General features: G+C 41.4%; 1 protein-coding gene across 1 annotated transcript in view; it reads left to right on the top strand.

Moving 5' to 3' along the window:
* Positions 1-358: 358 nt before the first annotated feature.
* LOC110213981 (uncharacterized) overlaps positions 359-18014 on the top strand; it is a 50102-nt gene continuing 32446 nt past the window's right edge. Inside the window, exons 1-2 of the mRNA XM_020994562.1 lie at positions 359-379; positions 801-1462. Coding sequence (XP_020850221.1) covers positions 359-379; positions 801-1462 — 683 coding nt within the window. The remainder of the gene's footprint in view (positions 380-800; positions 1463-18014) is intronic.

Genomic DNA, 18014 nt, shown 5'->3' with positions numbered 1-18014 from the left:
AGTTGACCAACTGGACTGCGGTTGGGCTGACTGGTACTCCCCTCCATTTGCCAGTGGCCTAAAACACGCCCCTCTCCTTCCCCTTCCCCTTCCCCTCCCCCAACCCTCCATCTCTTTCCCTTTTCATTTCTTCCCGATGGGCGGGAAGAGACTAGGTCAGAGAAGGAAAAAGATGCATTATCTCCTCTAAGTTCGGGGCGGGGGGTGGGGGAGGCCCACTGGTTTAGACGAACTATTTGTGTTTTAGATTAGGAGATAAAACCCCTCGATAGTCTGTGAAGGTTTTTGAGCTGGGGCTGGGGCGGGGTGGAAGATATGCAGGTAGCTTCCCCGTGCACAGGAATGCAGGGAGCCGGGCATGGATGAAAGGGGACACGAGGTGAGGCCAGGTCCAGGACGCCAAGGCATCTGTGCTGGGGGAGAGGGGTCGCCAACGTCTTGGGGGGCTGGAGGGGAGCCAAGGGACATGGGGTAGCGTCCCGGCCTAGAGGCAGACCCGTGGGGTCTTGGGGAGCTCTTGGGAAGGAGCTGTTTACAAACGAGAGATATGGGATGACTGGAGATAATCAAGGGGGAAGGAGTCACAAGGGTTTCCAGCAGAAAGAGGGATTTCAGATCAAACTTTAGATTCCGTGCACTTCTTAGAGATCGAGGAGGATCTTGTCGGTGTGGGAATTCCCTCCCACAGTGCAGACAGCAACAACCCTAACTTCCGTATCTTTCTGTGAAATAGCAGTAGAGGGTCTAGAAACGGGTGGGCGCGGCCAACCAGCATTGATTAAGCGCCTGCTGTGTGCCAGACCCCAGACGCCGTGGCGAGGCTGGGAGGCTCCCAGCACGAGGCTCCCCCCAGGCCGACTCCGGCCGGGGGGCAGGGAGGGGGGAGAGGAGCTTCCTCGGACCCCTCGGGCGCCTCCGCCGACGCTCGCTCGTCTCCTTCCGACTCCCCGGATGCGAAGGGCGGGGCGGGGTCTGCGCAGGAGCGTGGGGGCGCGTGCGTGCGTGCGGAGCCCGGAGGTGGCCCCGCCCCTCGACGCCCCGCCCCCTTCTCGAGCACCTCCCCTCCCCCCCGCGGGTCCAGCCCCTCCTCCTCCCCCGCCGTCCCGAGCCTCGTCTGGGCCGCGGCTGCACTGATTGGAATCCGCCGCCGCCGCCGCCTCCTCCTCGCGCAGCGCGGGGAGAGGGAGAGAGAGAGGGAGGGAGCCGGGAGAGACGACGAGAGGAGCGGGAGTGACGCCTCAGAGGCGCTGCGCCGCGCCAGCCGCACCAGCACCCGCCCGCGCCCGCACCGCCCCAGCCGGAGCGCGCCCCGCAGCCGGAGCCCGAGCCTTGCCGGCCCGAGAGGTCGCGGAGGCCCGGGGGGGAGGGCGGCGGCGGCGGCGGCGGCGGCGGTGGCCGGGGAGGGCCCCAGGAGTCCGGCCGCCCGGCCCTCGGCAGGAAGGATGAGCCCCCCGCGCCCTCGGTGAGTCCGCCGCCGAGGGAAGTTGGGGTGCGGGCCGGGGCGCGCGCTCACGCGAGGCCGCGGGGCCGGAGGGGCCTGAGCCGCCGAGCTGCACCCGCTCCCCGCCCCTCCCCCATGCTTCTTCCCCCTCATCGACCCCCTAAGGCAGCCCCCCGACTTCCTTTTAGGGCTGTAGCGCCCCACCTGTCAGCTGCCCCCCTTCCCCAGACCCCGTCAGCCCCTGCCGCCCCGCTTCCCCGCTGTACCCCTCAGCCCCCTACTGGTCCCTCCCCCAGGACCCTCGACAAGCCCCCTCCTTCGTTCTCAGCCTCTGCCCTAATCACCCGCAGTCCCCTTATCCCCCTGCCGGCCCCCCTGCTTCCGCCCCACACACTGACCCCTTCATCCAGCTCTCCCTCCCCCCTCCCTTCACCTTGCTGGCTTCCAGTGTCCCCCTCCTCCTCCCCATCATGTACCCTCCTTTCCTTTGCCTTTAGCCTGCTCCCTTAACCCCCCCCCCGCCTCCCTTTAATCCCTCCTTGTCAGATCCCTCCCCCTGCGCTGTACATCTCCCAAACTGACCTCCTTAGACACTTGGCCCAAACCTCCTGACCATTGGCTTCCTTACTCCCCCCCACCCCAGCTTAATTTTAGCTGGTCCGTGAAGCCAGACCTCCATTGTCCTCCTGTGTTTCTCTGCTCCCCAAAGCCTCTTCATTCTGTCTCCTTCCAGGTTTCCTTCTCAGAATCCCCCTTCCCCTCACTTCAGACATGACTGTTCCCCCCCCCCCCATCACCTAGTTCCTCTGTCTGGCCTCTGCAATTGGAGCCACTTTGTGTGGGCCCCAGTTATTTTCAATTCCTTCTATGGCAGAGGCTGGCTGAGTTTGGGGGGAGGGAAGGAGTCTCCAAGGTTTGCTTGTTGAATCCTTCAGTGCCTCGAGTTCGTCTTCAAGATTAACTTTTTGTTTAGGTTGTCGGCCTCTTAGTATGCATACTATGAGGTCAAAGTCAAAAGAATTCATCTGGGCAGAGATTTAAAAGATCGTGATTCTTGAACCCAAGTGCCGGGGTTGTATGTTGACTTGCAGGCAGTCAGTCCCTTTGTGTTCACCTGTTCTACAGCTGGCAGAAGTTGGCTGGTGCATCTTCCACGGGGAACTTCAGAAAACGGAAATTTTCTAGAAATTTGCACTGAAAACTGAAAAGCATGTTCATATTTGATGTGTAAGAATGTCATGATCAATCAGATTACGTCTCAGCAACCACCGAAGTTGTAAAGAGAGTGTGAAGAACCAAAGGGTTCTTTCTACTTAAAAGAAAAGTGTTATCTGAGCAGTGAAATGAAAAAAAAATATATGCTCCAACTTAGGTTCTGGCTTTGGATGGTGTCTTTAATCATTGGATGATATTCAGTGCTTCAGAACGTTTTTTACCTTAGTAGAATGACTTGTAACAGTCTTTTATACCGCTACTGTATTTTCAAAGGAGTTAAGAAATGTTGCTGGAAATATTTTCACTCTTAGGGAACATTTTTGAGATCAGTTTTAATTTCCAGTACATAAAATTTACAGGAGAGTTTTTAATTTCACTTTCTAATTATTTGTGTTGGGAAAATAACTTCTAGGATATTTCATTTTTTTTGATGGACAGGTTATTTGCTTTGAAGTTGTAATTAAGTAAAATGTAAGCTTCTTGAGGGTAGGAACAATTTTTTTGTATTGTTTTGTGTGGTTAATTCCAGAGCCTTGAACATAGTAAGCTCATAATAAGCATTTGTTGTTGATGTATTGAACTCTTGTGAATTAAGATTGAAAGATAACTTTTTGAAATTTTTAAAATCAAAATTGTCCAACAGAATTATTTTTTTTTACATTGAAATGATATATAAAAGCAGTCTCTGGATCTCTTAACCAGTGTTGTGATCCTTAGGTTCCTAGACTCATAGTGGAAAAGATACTTAATTGGTTGGTTTGAGGGGGACCATGTAGTACATAGGGAAGAGGAGTTTCCAACTCTTCCCCCTAGCACTAATCTGCCTGTCAAGTCTTTGAAACAGGTAAACATTTCTCCTTGGCACCTCACTTTTTGGGCCTTAATTTTTGCTGTGCCTGCCCCAGAAGCCAAGGCTATCTTTCAGCTTTCCCAAAGTCCAGTTACCATAGTTAAAGTTTCTGTTCCTTCCTAGCTAGTTGATGTCTCTTGATTAGAGGAAAGCAATTGGATTGAATTGTCACACTAACATGTGAATGATTGTATAGCCACTTAACCCTGCCTCCCTGAGGCATTTGCAAATTTGAAAAAGGATGTTTGTTAACCCAAATTAATCTTTAATTGGTGGAATTTCAGGATGTATATAGTTAAGTGAAGTGAAAACATTTCTGGTTGTGTGGGAGATTTGGGGGCATGGGGATGCAGGCTGATAACAGTTGTTTCCAACTTTTCTTTTGTCGTTTTCAAGACTTGCATGGATTTGTGATTTTATGGCTTTTCAGGGTTCTTTCAAAAGTATAGCTTTTGAGGGGGCAGCTAGGTGGTACAGTGGATAGAGCATTGGCCCTGGATTCAGGAGGACCCTAGTTCAAATCCAGCCTCAGACACATGACACTTACTGGCTTGTGTGACCCTGGGCAAGTCACTTAACCCCCTTTAACAAAAAAAAAGTATAGCTTTTGAAACTCACTATGAAAAATTAAGACTTAATTTTGTGCTTTGTTATCCCAGGGTTAGTATATTGAAATACAGATATATAAGAAACTTTCAAGGTATAAAATCAATGGACATATATAGGGAGAACATTTTTGAGTATTACACAGGAATCTGATGGGTTCTGCTGTGGTTGATTTGAGTGCAGCTCACAGTTTTACACACTGATGAGGCTTCTGATGAACTTTGTTGTTTTTGGAGTAGATATGGCTTGTTGCAGGTTTCGCTACTTTATTTGTAATGATGACCCAGTCAGTTGATAATATCCTTTGCATTGAAAGATTTTCATTTAAGAAAGCTGGCTGTTGACTTATTCTAGGAAAGGTATACCATTTCAGAGAGGAGGCCATTGCTGGCAGCCTAGTTGCACTGAACCCTGAACACAGTCTGAACTCCATTTCCAGTTGGTGCAGACTTCAGAGGAGTTATTGTTGCTGTAATAAGATTCACGGAATGGGATACTCATTTTCTTTCAGTAATACCCAGTAGCTTAAGTTAAGCCATTTCAGATCTGAGTTACAACCTTCTTTTGATAGTAGAGGGAGAAGACTTGGCTGATTAAACTGTGTATACCCTTTGACCCAGTGAAACCACTACTAGGGCCGGTATCACAAAGAAGCAAAGAAAGAAGAAAAGGACCCAGAAATATTTCTAGCAGCTCTTTTTGGTATGGCAAAGAACTGGAAACTAAGGGGATGTCTGTCCATTAGTTGGGGAATAGCTGGACAAGTTATGAATGTAATGGGATTATATTATGGCACCATAAGAAATTATTCATGGGACAATTTCTGAGAAACCTGGGAAGATTTATATGAATTGATACAGAGTGAGGTGAGGAGAATCAGGAAAAAACAATTTACATAATAACAACAACATTATGAAGAAAAATAACTTTGAAAGACTTCAGGATTTTGATCTGTGCAGCAACCAGCTGTAGTTCTTCTGGACAACTGAAGATGAAGTATGTTAACTTGCCTCATAACAAAGAGGTCTTGGTGGACTCAAGCTGCAGAATATGAAATATATTTCCAGACAGAGCCAGTGTCGGAGTTGTTTTCCTTAACTCTGTATATTAGTTACAAGGGATTTTCTTCCTTCCTTCCTTTCTTCTTTTCTTTCTTTCTCTTCCTGCTTTTCTTTCTTTCTTTCTTTCTTTCTTTCTTTCTTTCTTTCTTTCTTTCTTTCTTTCTTTCTTTCTTTCTTTCTTTCTCTCTCTCTCTCTCTCTCTCTCTCTCTCTCTCTCTCTCTCTCTCCTTCCTCCTTCCTTCCTTCCTTCCTTCCTTCCTTCCTTCCTTCCTTCCTTCCTTCCTTCCTTCCTTCCTTCCTTCTTCCTTCCTTCCTTCCTGTCTCTTACTGTCTTTTACTGTCTCTTTCTTTCTTTCCTTCTTTCTTTCTTTCAGTTGGGGGGATGGGATAGGGCAGCCTCTACAAAGAAAAAGAAAAGAAAGTAAGAAAAGGATATCATTGAAGAATATCATTAGAAAAATGCGTAGAAGAGAGCAGACAGGAGACCCAAAAGCATCAAAGACAAGCAGGACAGCCTTGAAAGGTACATATTGAATTTATTAGGTATTTATAAGAGAAAAGCAAGCTGTATGTAATGAAGCTTCACAGTTTCAGGTACAGTCTGCTTTTTCTGTTCTACTATGGATGTGGAAATGCCCATTTTATTTGGTATTTATGATCACAACAATACCTCCCCCACCCCCCATTCCCCCAAAAAAGGAGGAACTTAGGAGTTTAAGGGAGTACAAAATATATTGAGGACTGAAAGACGCTTGCCCAATTACTAACATTTGGTGACTTCTTTACCCTCAAACTTTTGGTTCTAGGTTCTGACTGTGTAGTTCTAATCTTACCATTTCCTGGTGAGTTGTTTAATATTAAATGTCTAGAACTGCTCCAAATTTAGGTTATGGTTTCTCTTTATGAGGTTTTGGGAGGAAATCAGTAGTAAGGAAAATAACAACAATTAAATCTCAGTGAAATATTTAGATTACGTTGAAATAGTGGATTCTCCATTATTCTTTCCCACCACCTTCCTCAAACATCTTTTTTGAAAAGCTAGATTTAGTTTTTAACAATTATACCTCATTAGAGCAGTATTGCTAAGGAAGTAGTCATTGTGTTTATACATCTCCTTTGTGCTAGTAGACCAGAATTTTCTGTTATATTAACTTCACAGTCTTTAATTGTTCTTGAACCCAAGTATGTAAGCTTTTTAAACCTAAGTTCAGGATTTTTTTTTTTTAATGTTAACACTTAATATAGAGCCAGGAGCTGCTAAAGCTGTAGATTGTGTATTGCTTTAAGTACTGAATGATGTCATTGAGTTTTTGCATTTCCCCTGGAACATTTGATCTCCTGTCTTGGCAGGTACTGTAAGTAATGAAGGAAAAGATTTTCAGCTATTTGTATTTCAGAGTAGTGTTAGTGACTGAGAATATTAAAGACCACCTTCATTCACTTTCCTTTTGTTTTTTAGGGTTTTTTTTTTAACATAGACTTTTCTTTCTTCAATTAGAGAAGCCAAGAAATCTACATATGGGAGATTATAAGGGCATTATGGGACAATTCTAATTTTTGAGGAGTAATAAAAGTGAAATTCTATCACGTTAATTATCAATAGGCAGTTTTCTTCAGCTTCAATTAAGTTTCTTTCCAATTTCATGAAATAATAGTTTTGAAAGTATGAAATGTATATTTAACAAAGATTCCTTTTTAGGTCTTAGTCTGAATCGATTCATATAGGAAATGTTAAAGGGGCATTATATTACTTGTTGAAGTTTGTAGTTTACATTTATTGAAAGATGTTTAAAAAATTCAATGATGTCCTGATAATTTTTTGTCAAAAGTTATATTTAAATAGAAAAATAATACTTTATAGTTTTCTTTATAAGAGTAATAAGAAAAGTTTTTAAGAATTTTAAAAAATTCAGTGCTTAACTGTTAGTTATATCTGAATATATGAACTCTTTTCATGTTCAGAAGATTGAGGGAGCATGGTATAGATGGAGGACTGACACTGGAGTCAAGAAAAATCTGGATTTCAGTCTTTTTCTCGGATGCATTTAACCATGTGACCTTGGGCTACTTATAGAACCTTCTAAGTGCCCAGGTAACCATCTGAGACTGTGCAGAAGAACATTACTGATCTAGAAGAACTTTTTTCCACTGGGATTTTCCCATACCAGTGAAAGTACAGGTCTGGTCCCACTATAGAAAAAAAAAAAGAGCTGCAGTCTGGAGAGAGCTTGAGACTGTAGTTACAGGGGAAAATCCAAGTAAGTTTCCAGGCCCTCTGCAGTCAGACACAGGTGTGCCTTTCTAGTCGTATCTTCCATTATTTCCCTGAATGAATCCTCAGCTTCAACCAACATGCCTTGGTACCGCACAGCTCCTGGCCTCTCCTGCCTCTCCAGGTTTGGCTATGAAATTTCCTTCCTTTGCAGGGATCCTTCAAGTCTCAGTTCAAATCCTGTTTGTTTCTTTAAACCTTCCATGACCAATCCAGCTTGAAGTAATCTTCTCCTCCTCTTAAAGATCTATGACATTTACATTCTCTACCATTCATTGGCAGTTAATCATGTAGTGCACAGTCTTTTGTTTTTAATCGTGTACTACTATTTAGCCCTTGCATTTTCATTTCACTGTTCAAATAGTTGTTTTGTCTCCCCTGCTGGATTACACATTTTTGAAGGCAAGAATTGGCTCTTATAAATGATTTATTAATAGGCACTAGAGATTTGTTGTTATTGTTTTTGCTCTTTACTAGCTGTGTGACCCTGTTTGCCTCAGTTTCCTTATCTGTAAAATGAGCTGGAGAAGTAAATGGCAAACCACTCCAGTAATCTTTGCTGAGAAAACCCCAGATTGAAGTCATGAAGAGTTGGACGTGACTGAAACCACAACGATTGATTTTTTATCTGAATTCCCACAGGGTGTTCCAACATCTCTTTAAGCCTCCCTTCCTTGCCACCCCCTTCTCATATCCTTTCAGTTTAGGATTTGACTTCATATTTTGCTGAAAAAATAGATTGAGCTTCATTTTTCTCCACATCAATACATTTCTAAAACTATTTATATTATCCCCCATCATATCCTTTATACCATTTTATAATGAGGAGGTGAAGCTTTTTGTAAAGGTCAAGCAGTCTACAAGTGTCCAAGATCCCGTCTGATTCAGGCTTTCTAGTAGATTAGTCCCCACAGTCATCCCCTCTCTGTAATGTTTAATCTCTACCGGTCTGTAGGCTTTCCCCCTCTGCTTGCAAGCTTGCTTAAGTCTCCCCCATCCTGAAAAAAATCTTCGCTAGATTTTACTGGCCCCTTAAGTCCATTGTCCTATATCTCTCCTTTCATTTACTGCCAGGCTTTAAGAAAAAGCTCTCTACTATCAATGCCTTCACTTCTCTTTCTCTCCTTAACACCTTGGAATCTGGCTTCCAACGTCACTCTGAAACAGACACCATTTTAATTGCTAAATGACATGGCCTTTTCACAGTCCTCAGCATGGGACATGGTTGATCACCTCCTTTTCCTGGATATTCTCTCTCCTCTGAGTTTTTGTGATGTTGCTCTCTGTACCTCCCTTTTGTATCTGGTGTAGAGAATAGTGTGCTGGACTTAGTGTCAGGAAGACCTAAGGTTGAATCCTGCTTCAAAGACTTGCTGGCTGTGTGACCCTGCACAAGTAACTGAATCTTTTTGAGCCTTACTTTTGCTCATCTACAAAATGAGGATCGTCATAGCCCCTATCTCTCCAATGAGATTGGCAAATTGCAACATAAGTGTTAGCTGTTATTGTTATTATTATTTGTATCCTTTGCCAGTTCATCATCTATATCATAATCCCCTAACTGGGTGTACTCCAGAACTATGTTCTGAACCCTTTTCACTTTTTGCTTGGTGATCTCTTCAGTTTCCGTGGACTTGTTATTTTTGTGCAGGTAACTCCAAGACTTATCTATTCAATCATGTTGTCTTGCTTGAGCCACAGTTATGCATCTTGAACTACCTATTAGACATTTTAAATGAATGTCCCATAGCCAGTTTATGGTGATTTGCATATAATGGGCACTTAATAAATACTTTTTTCATTTATTCATCTCCTATTGAACATATCCAAAAAAGAACTTCTTTCCCTGAAACACATTCCTCTTCCTGAACTTTTTTTTGTTTGTTTCTTTTTGGTGAGGCAGTTGGGGTTAGGTAACTTGCCCAGGGTCACACAGCTAAGTGAGTATTAAGTGTCTGAGGCCAGATTTGAACTCAGGTCCTTCTAACTCCAGGGCCAGTGCTCTATCCACTGCACCGCAGAACTTCTTTTGAAGGCACCTCTGCCCTTCTGGTCACTTCACCTCCCCCCTTTGGTGTCTTTACTCTCTTCACTCTCGCTCACCCCACATGTGTACTCACTTGTTAAATCTTGACGTCTCTGCCTTCCACATCTCATATCCAGCACATGACCAGTACTCTGCTGCAGGCCATTGGCACCTTTTGCCTGGTCTATTGCAGTAGCCACCTCATTGGTCTTCTTGCTTCAACCTTCTCATTCCGGTCTGTACTCCACACAGCTGCTAACATGATTTTTCTTAAGGCATCGGTCTCACCAGATCACTCCTCTGGCTTCCTGTCTCCTTTTGGACCAATGTAAGCTTATTTATCTGGCTTTTAAATCCTGTACAATCTGATGTTCCCTTACCTTTCTCCTCTGTTATATATTACCTCCTTTCCTACCTTCTCTGGTCCAGCCAGTCTAGTGTGTTCCTTCCCTGTCTCATGTCTGTGCTTCTGCACCAGCTGTCCCCTAGGCCTAGGAAACGTTGTTTCCTCACATCCGTCTCTTAGCATCCCTTGTTTCCTTCCAGATTCAACGCCAGCACCACTTTCTAAACTAAGCCCTTAGTAGTCTCTCCAATTGCCCTTATTTATTTGGCATATATTTTGTAGATACCTCTCTATTTACACCCCCCCCCCCGATAGAATATAAGCTCCTTGGGGGAAGGTACTGTCTTTGTATCCTCAGTGCCTAGTATACTGCTTTGCAGTATACATCCTTACTAAATGTTGGTTGATTTTGTAGTGGTGATGGTGGCAGGGGAAAATCAGGAGCGAGGCCATGCAGGAGATGGCCTTGAGCTGGGGTTTGAGGGAAGCGGTTGTTTGATGAGGTGGAGCTAAGTTGGGAGTGCATGAATAGGGCACAGCCTGTCCCAAAGGCATGAAGACAGGATTTGGAATGTCGTATGTGAGTGACAGCAGCTAGACCAGGTCAGCTCCTGCATAGAGTGTATGAAGAAGGGTTCTGTGTAATACACCTGGAAAAGTAGGTTGGTACCAGATTGTGAAGGGCTTTAAGTGCCAGAGAGTTTTGTATTTGGTCCTAGAGGAAGTCCCTAGAACTTTTTAAGCACGGGAGTGACATGGTCAGATCTGTGCTTTAGAGGTACCAATTTGATAGTTGTGTGGAGGATGGGTTGCAACAAGAAGGCAGCGAAGGAGGACCTAACAGAATGTCGTTGCAGCAGTGCCACAGAGAGAGGGGATCAGGGCCTGAACTAGGCTGGTAGCCATGTGAGTGGAGAAAAGGGGACAGATATAAGATATTTTGTGTTGAGAAATTGACTTAACTAATTTGATAGGAAGTTGAAGGAGAGGGACGAGTTGAGGACAAGTTCTTGATTGTGAAACAAAGTGACCAGAAGGATGATCTGACACTCAGCAGAATAGGTAAGGAGGACAAGGTATGCATTTGGGGAGAAAGATGAGTTCTCCTTTGGACATGTGGAGTTTGAGATGGCTGTGGGACAGCTAATGGGATATATCTAGTAGGTACTTGGTAATATAAAATTGGTTCTGAGGACAGAGACTTCGACTGGAGTCATCTGCTTAGAAGCTGATGGGATCCTTGAGAGATATGGAAGAGAAGAAAGTCCAGGACAAACCCTCGGAGTGTGTACTCAGAGGGCAGGACATGGAAGAGGAGCTGGCAGAGCAGACTGAGAAAAGACTGCTGGAGAGAACAGTGTCATGAAACCCCGGAGAGGACAGTGGAGGTCAGCAGTATCAAATTCATTCAGAAAGGATGAAGACTGTAAAAAGATTATTGGATTGAGCAAATAAGAGTTTATTGGTAACCATTGGGAGAACAAGTTTTTTGGAGAGAGCAGGTTGGAGTCCAAATTGCAAGAGGTTGAAAAGTGAGTGAGAGAAGTGGGGATGAATGTTAAAATTTTCTTCTTGTGCTCCTTTGTGTTTCCTCTAATACTTGACAGAGTACTGACACGTAGGGACAGAATGAAAACTTGGTATTCATTGGTGTATAGATTCTAGAACTAGGAGGGAACAAGTATAACAGGTAAAATTAAATTCTTTTTTAAAATTCAGCATTTAAATGAAAGGATAACTATTTGACTTCAAGCACTTCTTTTTTCTGATCTTAGGGCATTTCCCTTTGAGACCTTCAAAAGAACTTTAATTTAGGATCATCTTGTTCACCGGCTGCTTGTAGCAGAGTTCTCTCCCTTCCCCCCATATCTCCACCAAGTGATCATTTAGCTTTTACTTGAAGACCTCCAGTGATGGGGAGCTCACTATCTATCTATTGAGGCCCTTTATTTTATTTTTAGGGAGTTCAGATAGGAAGTTCTTCATTGCATTGTGCTAAGATTTGCTGTCTCATAACTGCCATCCATTTCTCCTCCTTCTGGCTCCTAGAATCAGAGTATGTCTAATTTCTCTTTCCTAACTTCCAGTTTTGAAGAAACTGATATAGCCTAGTTGCAGGAAAGACTACTGAATCTGGAGTGAGAAAACCTCCTTGAAAGTTCAAATCTACACATCTTCTCTTTGCTCCCCATTTGGCCTTGGGCAATGATAGTAACTCATTAAAAATGGTCAGTTTGACCAAATTTTTTTCATAGGAATTCTATAAAACAGGTAGTGTGAATGTTGTTATGTCCATTTTTACAAATGAAGAAACTAAGGGTCAGAGAAGTCAAATGAATTTCCCCAAATCATATGGACAGCATCCACATCAGGACTTCTGTTTATCTAGTACAGGTAAAGTAGGGGGAGAGAGAGAATGAGAGAGAGAGGGGGGGGTAGGTATTGTGTGTGTGTGTGAGAGAGAGAGAGAGTGATGGACCTCTGGCAGTCTAAAACCTCAGGACTGCTTCTCAGAATAATGTTTTTTAAATAAATAAAATGTATAGTGAAATATAGTTTATCACATATTAAAAAAAAAAGTCCGCACACCTCAGGCTAAGAACCCCTGATCTAGTGCTTTTCCACTAGATCATGATGCCTCTCAGGTCGCTTAATATCTGTGGGGCTCAGTTTCATTATATATAAAGTGATAGAATTAGGTTAGATGATCTCCCTAAGGTTCCTTCCAACCTTAAACTCCATGATCCTCATTCTCTTAAGTCTTTTCAGGACTAATCATTCCCAATTCCTTCAACTGACTTTTACTGGGTTCAGCATTGTACAGGGGTGGGGAACCTTCTGCCTCAAGGTCACATGTGGTAGGTCCTCTAGGTCCTCAAGTATGATGGCCCTTTGACTGAATCCAAACTGCACAGAACAAATCCCCTTAATACAAGGATTTGTTCTGTAAAACTTGGATTTAGTCAAAAGGCCACACCCAAGGACCTAGAAGGCCACATGTGGCTTTGAGGTTGCAATTCCTCACTGCTGGGTAGTAGTACTTAGCACTGTATCACATTGTAATCCTATGCTGTGGGTGTGCTATTATTGGAAATAGGCAGAATTTAATGATTAAACACATATCTATCTAAAAATCACAAGTCCTATGAGGAATATTTACTTACATTATGGAGAAATTTGAGCTTATGGTACAGGCAAAAGGGGGGGGAAGAAGAGTTTGGATTGAAATTGTGGCTGATTTAGCATTTAGCAGATGCTGATAAAGGAAAAGAAGGGCTGTGCTCTGTCTGTGAAAGAAGGTTAAGTAGAAGGTTAGAAGGCAGTGTGGCATGAATCCCTTGAAAGCTTTAATGTTCTGTAAGGGAAAGATCATTGAATTGGGAGTGAGTGGGTCTGGAATATTCTTTCTAGTCTTGGTTTTTCCATAAACCAGCTATGAGACTTAAGTTCTAAGTCACTTGTTTTTGGGTCTCAATTTTCTCTTCTGTAAAATGAGAAGTTTGGATTGTTTTATTTACGAGAATGCCTTGGGAGGTACAAAGGGATATTTTCTATTTTCACTTAAAGGATTTCACACTATTCTCTTTTAAAATAGTTAAATAACTTTTAAAATAAAAATTAATTATCTTAGGGAGAGTTTTATAATTTAGGGTTTATGACTTTGTTTTTATCTTGATAACTGCTTTTCAATGTAATTGATATAATTTTTAACATTATGCATTTTATACATTTAAAAACAGATACGAGGGATAGTGCCCTGTGTGGGAGGTGGAAGCGTGGGAGTGTGTGTGTGAGTGTGTGAGACACAAAGAGAGACCCAGAGAAAGAGAGAGAGATTTGGAAATAAAATGACATAAAAACAAAAGCTCCATTCAAAAAATAAAATGAGTGAATGAATATGATCATAATCCTCAAAGTAACGTGAAGTAACATTTATCAAGCCATGCTTTTGATTGGTGAAGATTTTTTAGTGAAACCTTTTTTTTAATTCAATGAGAAATTTTAAAAGATAAGCTTCACTTTTGACCTTATGGAGTTAGTGTCAGCTCTGTGCATATATACATTTAGTAATAAAACTAGTTGTTAACTGTGTGACATCATCTCTTTAGTGTAATTGTGTTTGTAATTTAACTAGACCTTTGTTCTTTCTTCACTTACTGGCAGCTATCAATTTGCATAGATGAGTAAACAATATGTAATAGGTTGTTAGATTGATCATTTTTTATTGAAAAAGTTACTTTCATCTTCATTTCTCCCACACAGAAAGCTATCCCTTATAACAAGAATAAAAAAGAAAGAAGAAAAAAAAGTTATGACTAAAAAAAGCAACACCAAGTAGCATATTAACTAAGTCCCCCTGTGTCTCAAGGCAGAAATCCTCACCTTTGTGAGAAGGAAGGGAGGGTGTATTTTGATTCTCTTCTGGGGGGACTAAGCATGGCCAATATAGAGAAATAGCATTCAATTTAAGTTTTAAATATTAGTTTTTATTTAAAAAATAAATCTAGGCTTTTTTGGTGAGTACAGACATTTCCCCTACCATCCACATTTTATCTTAGTACAATGATTTATTAAATGTTCATAGGGACTTTGAGTCACATCAAGATCTTGAGGTAGTTTCTGAATCATCAAAGATTAAATTATATTAATATAATTTTAGATTGAATGCCTTTAAAAAATTCTAATTTTTTCAGATTTTGTAATGTATGTATGGTAAGTGGTAATTTACTTAATTAAGGAAAAGGTAAAGAAGAAATAGGGTAAGAATTGAGAAGCAAAGGAAGCATTGCTGAAGGGCAGGACTACCCAGGCAAGTGGCGGTCCTATAATTAACTCTGCCTAGACCCTGACTTTATTACTTGGTGTGCTTGGATGTTTACATCTGGGTGTGCCTAGGCATTGAGGCTGGTGCTCAGAGAAATCTAGCTTTGAAAGCCTGGATTCAAATTCTGCATCAGACCTGTACTGACTGAGAGACCCTTGGTAAATCACTTAACTCTTCATTGCCCCAGGCAGCTCCTGTGTTGCTTGACAGCTGCCATCTGCCTTGGCAAGAGGGAATTTTCTTTGGGAGCTCTATATACTACCAATCAAAGCATGGATCCTGCCACAAACAAACAAATGAAACATACGTGTTTTGGCCAGAACAGTTTTCATTTTTGTCTTTGTATACCTAACACCTAACACTGTACTGGGCAAATAGAGGGCACTTCCTACATGTTTCTTGAATTGAATCAAACCAGATATTAACCAAAACAGCCTATTCTCCAGTATTCTGGATTATCTGGAATGACTTCATTTCGAAACTGATTAAAATGTCAGTAGAAGTACCTCTTCAGCATGTAGTGTATACAGGTGTATCTCTGAGCAACAAGGACTTGAGGTTTTATTCTGCTTTGGATTGAAAATAAAGGATTAATCATAAACTAGTTAATGGAAATACTGAGTGTTTTACCTTAAATGTGGTAGTAGAATTAATAACAAATTAGAGTAAGAATCTTTTCGCTTTGATTCTGATTTTTTTTTTCTAATTTTCATGGTTTCTCCTGTGTTAGTTACTTTTGCAGTAACATAGATGATGGGATCAGATTTCCTCTCAAGTCTAGCAGTTTTTTCCTTCATTAATATTATTCACAGGAAGCTCTAATTGGTCTTTTTTTTTTTAGAGCTTACATGTGTTTCCTTCTAAAGCTTGTACTTTTTGCAAGATTGTAAGATTCCCATAGTGAACTTTTCAGTTTTTAGTCTTTTTGTAATTTACCTGAAATAAATGAAAGTATGATGTTTGTGTAGTTTCTCATGGGTGAGAGTCTTCTCTTTATTGCTTCCTATAGTGTTTCCCAGAAATGAGAAACAGCAAATAGGCCTTTTATTATATCTTTAGTTCAGTTAACCAAATATTTGTCTTGCATATTCCTTTGGTGGAAGTTTTAAATATAGGAAATTAAAAAAAACAAACCCAAAGTGCTTTTCTTAAAAAACGTATTCTAAACCTTCTAGATATGTTTTTTTAAAATAATCATTTCTGTATGTGTTTGTTCATGTTTATCTTAAACTGTAAACTTCTTGAGAATATGTGGAGTGCATATCTTTTGGGATTATTTTTCATAGCATCTAAGTACAGTGTCATGTACAGAGTATAGTGCTCAATAAACCATTGATTAGATGATAATAAACCACAATCAAGAAGCATTTATGAAGCACTTAACATGTGTCAGGCACTGTGATAAATGGCAGGGATACAAAGAAGACAAAAACAGCCCCTGTTCTTGAAGCAGCACCCATTCTAGTGGTAGAGAAAACACAAAAACAAGGTAAATTGGAGATAATTTCAGACTAATATTAAGGCAGATTGGGAAAGGTTTCTTGTAGATGGTGGGATTTTAGTGGAGACTTGGAAACCAGGGAAGCAGGAGGAGGAGTTGAGGAGGAGAGCATTCCAGGCACGAGGGACATACAGAGAAAATGCCCGGAATCCTGAGATGGAATGTTTTGTTTGAGGAACAGCAAGGCCTCCAGGGTGGCTGGATTATAGAATTCATGGTGGGAAGCAAGGTATAAGCAAAATGGAAAGGTAGAAAGGGGCCAGGTTATGAAAGGCCTTAAAAGACCAACAGAGGATTTTCTGTTTCATCCCGAAGGTAATGGAGAGCCACTGGGATTTACTGAATAGGAGGAGGGGGTTGAGCAGACCTGTACTTTTAGGAAGATCACTTTGACAGCAGAGTGGCAGATAGAACTTGAAAAATGGATACAAACTGTCAATCTATTGCAGTAGTTCAGAATAGTCCAGGTGTAAGGTGATAAGGGCCTGCACCGAAATCGTGGTAGTGTCAGAGTAGAGCAGAGATCATAGAGGAGAGAAGATAGGAAAGGTAGAATCAATAGGACTTAGCAACTGATTGAACATGGGAGGGGGGAAGAGAGGAGACTGCTTTCAATAGCAGGGAAAGCATTGTTGCTCCTCATCTAGCAATAGTTGCAACTGATCCAGATGTTTTTCTGCTGTTCTTTGATACTGTGTTCATGGAAAGAGCAGCTTAGTAATGTTACTGTTGTGCTCTAGAATCTGTCTGAAAGCAAGTACATATATTGTTAGCAGAGTCTAATGGGAGGAACATTGGCTCTGGAATGGGTTGAAATCTCAGCTGTGATGTTTACTACATGTGTGTTACCTTGGGCAAGTCCCTTAAGTTTTCTGGGCCTCGTTTCCTCATTTTTAAAGTAAGGGAACTGGATTAGGTGACCTCTGAGGTCCTTCCAGCTCTACATTTATGATAACTATGATCATTTAATATTATATGAATGTGTTCTGTGGGCTACTCCTGAACTATTTCTATTAATTTATTAAAAAAAATTATTCAATGTAGTTATAGTAGTTGAAAATTTAATTAAATTTTAATGTTTTCTTTATTTGCTACTTATGTAAACTATTATACAATTTTAACTTTTCTATTAATATGAAAGAATTTGTGGAAAGAAAAAAGTAATATTGAAATTATATTTCATCTCATATTAATTTCTTATAATTGCATTTGTGTGTATTCAGTGAAAGAGAAACTTAAAAAAACAAGGAGCTAAATTGAAATAGCTTTCTGTCTTGGCATAGTCATGTAACTGTTGTTCCTTCTGCATCTTCCTCTCCTTTCCTAAATTCCTACTCCTAGGTTTCCAAAAAGCTTACAAGTTATGAATGTTAAGATGTTTCTAATTTGGAGGAGGTTTTTTTGGGGGGAGTGGGGAGGTGCTTAATGAATGAACTAAAACAGAATAAGATTGGGGGAGGAAGGAACAGAACTGAGGGAGGTCAAAAACCAGATGGAAATAGAACATCCAAAAACATCCAGCAAAATGAAGTTGGAAATAATGGAATCTAAACAGAGAAATTATACATCTGCTGAGCAGCTGTGCATTCTTTATACAAAGGTTCAGCTACAGAAATAGCAATTGAAACTTTGAAAAAGAGAACATTGCCTAAGTGTACGAAGTATATATTTTTGTGAACATTGAAGAACGTTAAGATTTAAAACTTTTTGGGAAGAAGTAAAGCCTTTTATTTTGTGTCTAATGACCAATTATAGTACCTTTTTAAGTGTATATATTTTAGTCATCTTTAAATAGACTGTTCTTCTCCTTCCTAGCAGAGTTTGGGGGTTCTGATTAAAAAAATCTTCACAAAGAATTACTGGACCGTTTG

The sequence above is a fragment of the Phascolarctos cinereus genome, unplaced genomic scaffold (assembly GCF_003287225.1).
Source record: "Phascolarctos cinereus isolate Bilbo 61053 unplaced genomic scaffold, phaCin_HiC Scaffold_3;HRSCAF=262, whole genome shotgun sequence".
NCBI classification, from domain to species: Eukaryota; Metazoa; Chordata; class Mammalia; order Diprotodontia; family Phascolarctidae; genus Phascolarctos; species Phascolarctos cinereus.
Note: the sequence above shows the minus strand (reverse complement) of the source record. Positions and strands in the feature narration are given on the sequence as shown.